Genomic DNA, 6,972 nt, shown 5'->3' with positions numbered 1-6,972 from the left:
ATTCAGTGATGAGGACCTGGCCAGCAGAATTATCTCACACATAAAGACATCAAGGAGCCTGCACATCATGTGCCACATTCCAGTCTTCTGTTGGATTTCTGCAACAGTCCTCGAACACATGCTGAAACATAAGAGAGAAGAGATGCCCAAGACTCTGACTGAGATGTACACACACCTTGTGGTGTTTCATACCAAACAGAAGAATGAAAAGTATCTTGGGAAAGAAGAGACAGGTCCACACTGGAATAAAAAGAGCATTCTGTCACTGGGAAAACTGGCTTTTCAACAGCTAGTGAAGGGCAATCTGATTTTCTATGAAGAAGACCTGAAAGAGGCTGGCATTGATGTCAATGAAGCATCAGTGTACTCAGGATTGTGCACACAGATCTTTAAAGAGGAATGTGGGCTGTACCAGGACAAGGTGTACTGCTTCGTTCATCTGAGCATTCAGGAGTTTCTGGCTGCTGTGTATGTGTTCCTCTCATTCATCAACAACAATGAGAATCTAATGGACAAACTGCAAACAAAAGAGAAGCCTGAAGTTACTTTCTACAAGAGTGCTGTGGATAAAGCCTTACAAAGTGAGATGGGAAACCTGGACCTTTTCCTCCGCTTCCTTCTGGGCCTCTCACTGGAGTCCAATCAGAAGCACTTACGAGGTCTACTGACAAAGACAAGAAGCAGCTCACAGAGCCATGAAGAGACAGTCAAGTACATCAAGGAGAAGATCAGGGAGAATCCCTCTCCAGAGAGGAGCATCAATCTGTTCCACTGTCTGAATGAACTGAATGACCATTCTCTAGTGGAGGAGATCCAAAGCTACCTGAGCTCAGGAAGTCTCTCAGAAACCAACCTGTCACCTGCACAGTGGTCAGCTCTGGTCTTTGTGTTGCTGACTTCAGAAAAGGAGCTGGATGTGTTTGACCTGAAGAAATACTCCAGATCAGAGGAAGGTCTTCTGAGGCTGCTGCCAGTTGTCAAAGCCTCCAGAGCTGCTCTGTGAGTAAATAAAATGACATATAAGAAGTATTCATCAGGAAGAAATATTATGTTTAGAGAAAAATATGTATTATAATATGTATATAATATTATATTGCATAACATATTGAATCAGATATTCAATCTAGTATTACAATATGACCATACAATTCTAGGAGACGGAAGATGAATCTATGTGTTGTTTGGGAATATGAACCAAATGCATCTGCCATTGTCCTTCTACACTGCTGGTGCTTCTCTGGTCTCAGCTCTGAGGTCAAACCCCTCACACCTGAGAGAGCTGGACCTGAGTAACAATGACCTGAAGGATTCAGGAGTGGAGCTGCTCTCTGCTGGACTGGAGAATCCCCACTGTAAACTGGAGACTCTGAGGTCAGTATTCCTGTAGTTGGTCAACAAGTGATAACTGTTCACCAGATCCACATGTGTTTACCAGACACACATAGTCCACACCATATATGTTTGGACAGTGAAGCTTACAGTTTTAAATGTGGTGCTATGCTCCAGCATTTTGGATTTGAGATCGAATGTTTCATATTAGGTGACAGTACAGAATGTACTGCTACTATTTTCACCACCAAAGAATAGCAGTGTGGTTTTAATATGATTTGACTCTTTGCAGGCTGTCAGGCTGTCTAGTCACAGAGGAAGGCTGTGCTTCTCTGGTCTCAGCTCTGAAGTCAAACCCCTCACACCTGAGAGAGCTGGACCTGAGCTACAATCACCCAGGAGACTCAGGAGTCAGACTGCTCTCTGCTGGACTGGAGGATCCACACTGCAGACTGGAGAAACTCAAGTATGTAGAGGGTTTATGTCAATGTTCATATCAGACATGTTGGACTTTTCAGGCTAGTTAATACAAACATTCTGAACTCCACTTGGACAAAGTTATATGCTGACTGTGTGTGTGTGTGTGTGTCCAGTGAGTGTGTGTGTGTGTGTGTCCAGTGAGTGTGTGTGTGTCCAGTGAGTGTGTGTGTGTCCAGTGAGTGTGTGTGTGTGTGTGTGTGTCCAGTGAGTGTGTGTGTGTGTGTGTGTGTGTGTGTGTGTGTATATTTGTCCTGTGTGTGTGTGTGTATATTTGTCCTGTGTGTGTGTGTGTATATTTGTCCTGTGTGTGTGTGTGTATATTTGTCCTGTGTGTGTGTGTGTATATTTGTCCTGTGTCCAGTGTGTGTGTGTGTGTATTTGTCCTGTGTGTGTGTGTGTGTGTGGACACACACACACACACACACACACTGGACACACACACACACACACACACACACACACACACACACACACACACACACACCCACACACACTGGACACACACACACACTGAACACACACACACTGAACACACACACACACAATGAACACACACTGAACACGCACACACTGGACACACTCTGAACATACACACACACTCACTGGACACACACACACACACACACACTCACTGGACACACACACACACACACACACTCACTGGACACACACACACACACACACTCACTGGACACACACACACACACACACACACACACACTCACTGGACACACACACACTCACTGGACACACACACACTCACTGGACACACACACACACACACTCACTGGACACACACACACACACACTCACTGGACACACACACACACACTCACTGGGGAAGGGGAAGGCACCTAGGGAGTGTTTAGGCAAGAGGCCCGCGGGCATACATAACCCATACTATTTACTGTCTATGCACACTAGGAAAGACCTGGGCGGACCATCCCCTGTATTTTGGTTAGTGCACCAGGTGGTGCTAGTTAGGTAAGTAGTGGGTAGGCAGGTAAGGTAGGAGAGGGGGTTTTGATATTTACTTTCTTTGCTTTGGTTCCGTCCAGCCCCTTTTCCCCAACCTTACCACGTGAAGGAATAAATTCCCTGTTAACGGTATTCTCTGCCTTTTTGTCATCCTTACTCACACCTACACTTCCATACCTCTTTCACACCACGGAGAGTTAAGTTGTAGCAGGGTGTTGCGTTCCCTCTTTCTAGAGGCGTAACATACCCTTTATGGTGTTATATTCAATCGTGCTTAGGTAGCTAGCTACATTTTTCTATCAGCTCTGTAAAACAATGCTAATTGCGTCAGAGAAGTATTATCTTGTGTTGTATTTTGAAGCTACATGGCATTATGACTCCCTAGTGGCGCAGCGGTCAAAGGCACTGCACATCAGTGCTAGAGACGTCACTACAGACTCCCTGGTTCAAATCCAGGCTGTATCACAACTGGCTGTGATTGGGAGTCCCATAGGGAGTCCCATTGGGTAGCCTGGTCCTCGGAGGCGTACCAGCGACCAGATGCGCTGCGCAGGCATCCTCCTACCATGCTGGATGCCCGCTCTAGCACGGCACCTGCGAGGGGCTGGAATAATGCGCACCGGACTGTGCGTGCGTATGGGTGAGAGAGTGCGCTCCTCAGCGAAACATGGCGCTCTCCACCTCATACGCTCCTCCATATAACCACGGGTAGCTGGCTAAAAAATTTACAAAAAAAAATTTGAAAAAAAAAAACGGGTAGCTGGCTTCCGGCTCTTCCTAGGCCAAACTACCCGTGTGCCCCCCCCCCAAAAAATTATTGGGGGTGCCTCTCGTGCTTCAACGCCAGTCGTGTCCCTCGGAAACGTTCCCGGTCCATACCAGCCTTACTCCATGGGCCTTCTCCGGCCATAACCTGCTCCCAAGTCCATCTCTCCCGTTTGTCCAGAATTTTGATTAATTCCTCTGCTGCTTGGTCCTGGTTTGGTGGGAGATTCTGTCAGGGATTTCTTCGTCGGAGGACGATATGGCGAAATCATCATCGGAAAATGAGGACCAATATGCAGCAGAGTTGAGATGGTTCATTTTGAACTTTTAATAAATTCCAAAACGAACATACAAAATAACAAAAACGAACGCACGATACACTGACAGTCCTGTTATGTTTACACACACTAAACACGGAACAATCTCCCACAAATACACAGACAAACACACCCAACTAATATAGGACTTCCAATCAAAGGCAACACCACACAGCTGCCTTCAATTGGAAGTCCATCCCAATTAACTCAACATAGAAACAGATCAACCAGACTACACATAGAAATACATCAACATAGGCCATAACTCAAAACCCAAAAATAATAAATCAAACGCCCTCCTAACTAACACACCACCCTGAACCACATAAAACAAATACCCGCTGCCACGTCCTGACCAAACTAAAATGACAATTAACCCTTATACTGGCCAGGACGTGACACATCTTGTCTTTTATTATCTTCGGTTTCTGTGGGGGAAAAAAATGCATGGCTGCGGCGCTGAAACTAATCTCGGATAACTTTCCATTTCTAGAAAGTGTTTTACCTAATTATTTCGATCAATGGTGAGCTCACCCCGTGATGTGATTAATTATTCATAGTATTTTGCTATTAGCTAATTCATGTTGTAATTTACGTCAGCCGAGAGTTAGAAAATATGACTGCTTGTGTTGGGTCAATCTTTCTTCAGTTAGCGCTACGACAAATGTAGCCTACATTTTTTCCGGTTAGGATGATTGTGTTGTGCTATATATATATATATATATATATATATATATATATATATATATATATATATATATATATATATATATATATATACTTCTGTGAATATCTGAACCATTTGCATCCAAAAATAAACTGCTCACATTCTGGAGATAAACTTTGTAAGGACTGTGTGTGTTTTTGTGTAAATAGTTTCTGAAAAAAGTGTGTCCAGCTCAAACGCTGATTGTTGCGTCATTGGAAACTGTCCGTTTTAAAGAGCGTTCTAAATGAGTGTTCTAAACCAGCGTTCTAAATGAGTGTGTCCAGCTCAAACGCTGATTGTTGCGTCATTGGAAACTGTCCGTTTTAAAGAGCGTTCTAAATGAGTGTTCTAAAACAGCGTTCTAAACAAGCGTTCTAAACCAGCGTTCTAAATGAGTGTGTCCAGCTCAAACGCTGATTGTTGCGTCATTGTAAAGTGTCCGTTGTAACGGGGTTCCAACCTACTAATCAACCCGCTTCACTGTAGAACGGCTGGTATGAATAATAACAATGGCTGGGCTGATGGGCACTTCAGTGAGCTGGAGCCTTTGATTGCCCTGCCTCTGGGAGCCTGTCGACTTGTTACATGATTACTGAGTGAAAGAGAGCCTATGAAAGTTTTCATGGAGGGTGGGGGACCCCTGGTGGCTGAACCTGAGATCAATGAGAGAACTTGTCAGAAAAAAACGACAGAGTCCCACCTCTCTGTCATTGTACAAAGTAGAGAGTGGGGAAAAAATGTGTAAAAATGTATACAGAGGCTCTGGAATTTGTCATAAAACAATAAAAATTGTGAAAAAGGATTAAAATAAAGTTCCAACAGTACATGAGATGATCAGACTGAACCAACTGCTATCTTAAAATGTTTATTCAGTTAGGAAACAGAGGATGTATTACATAAAGTTATCACACAATTAAAGTTATCACACAATTAAATAATACATCCTCACTCACACAAGACAAACATGGCTTCATTATTGTTCACAGTTTATTATCATAGTTTCTCACAGATCCTGGCTTCCACTGTTAGAATGGCTGAGCGAGAGGAGGTGGGGCTTTTTTCATAGCCTGAGAGAGAGAGAGAGAGAGAGAGACATTCAGTTTTACTAGAGGGGTTGGGTGGCGCCCCCTGTTGGCTGAACCCGGGTGGGAGGTTCCCCCTTAGCAAGCAATGGACCCCAGCACACCACTGAAGCCATTAAGAACTATATTCAAAAACCCACCTGGTAACCTGTTCAATCACCAGGCACACGGCTCAACATAGTTCAATGACAGAGACTGTGGACTTCGAATAATTTTGGGTAAAAAAAAAAAAAATGGTGAAAATTAATAAAATGAAGTAGCAGCTGTCTTTGATATGCTCAAAATTAACTAACTGCTATCTTGAAATGTAGAGAAAGTGTTTTAAAATAGGCATCCTATCATTTTAAAATTAGTTGAAAGGCTAAGTGATTCTCTTCCTGAGAAGAAGCTGACAGCCTTCAAACAGAGCAAAAAAAGTGGTCCCAAACAATATGTCAAAATGAATAAAAAAATGATACAGCTGTCTTTAATAAGATCAAACTGAACTAACTGCTATCTTGAAATGTTGAAAAAGTGTTTTTAAATAGGCATCCTGTGGTTCGGGCTATGTATTTAGGTAGAGGGGTGTTTGTTTTATGTGGTCTCGGGCTATGTATTTAGGTAGAGGGGTGTTTGGTTTATGTGGTTCGGGCTATGTATTTAGGTAGAGGGGTGTTTGGTTTATGTGGTTCGGGCTATGTATTTAGGTAGAGGGGTGTTTGGTTTATGTGGTTCGGGCTATGTATTTAGGTAGAGGGGTGTTTGGTTTATGTGGTTCGGGCTATGTGTTTAGGTAGAGGGGTGTTTTTGGTTTATGTGGTTCGGGCTATGTATTTAGGTAGAGGGGTGTTTGGTTTATGTGGTTCGGGCTATGTATTTAGGTAGAGGGGTGTTTGGTTTATGTGGTTCGGGCTATGTATTTAGGTAGAGGGGTGTTTGGTTTATGTGGTTCGGGCTATGTATTTAGGTAGAGGGGTGTTTGGTTTATGTGGTTCGGGCTATGTATTTAGGTAGAGGGGTGTTTGGTTTATGTGGTTCGGGCTATGTATTTAGGTAGAGGGGTGTTTGGTTTATGTGGTTCGGGCTATGTATTTAGGTAGAGGGGTGTTTGGTTTATGTGGTTCGGGCTATGTATTTAGGTAGAGGGGTGTTTGGTTTATGTGGTTCAGGCTATGTATTTAGGTAGAGGGGTGTTTGGTTTATGTGTTTCGGGCTATGTATTTAGGTAGAGGGGTGTTTGGTTTATGTGGTTCGGGCTATGTATTTAGGTAGAGGGGTGTTTGGTTTATGTGGTTCAGGCTATGTATTTAGGTAGAGGGGTGTTTGGTTTATG

General features: G+C 43.5%; 1 protein-coding gene across 1 annotated transcript in view; it reads left to right on the top strand.

The window, feature by feature from the left end:
• Positions 1 to 1,441, top strand: part of LOC145877135 (NLR family CARD domain-containing protein 3-like) — a 1,898-nt gene extending 457 nt beyond the window's left edge. Inside the window, exon 1 of the mRNA XM_082972425.1 lies at positions 1 to 1,441. This exon is cut by the window's left edge and continues 457 nt beyond it. Within this exon, the coding sequence (XP_082828551.1) occupies positions 1 to 1,003 (1,003 nt within the window). The 3' untranslated portion in view covers positions 1,004 to 1,441.
• Positions 1,442 to 6,972: the final 5,531 nt, after the last annotated feature.

This window comes from Salmo salar, unplaced genomic scaffold (genome assembly GCF_965601325.2).
Source record: "Salmo salar unplaced genomic scaffold, fSalSal1 ptg000691l, whole genome shotgun sequence".
NCBI lineage: Eukaryota > Metazoa > Chordata > Actinopteri > Salmoniformes > Salmonidae > Salmo > Salmo salar.
The sequence above is the reverse complement of the archived record's forward strand: the minus strand, read 5'-3'. Positions and strand labels throughout refer to the sequence as shown.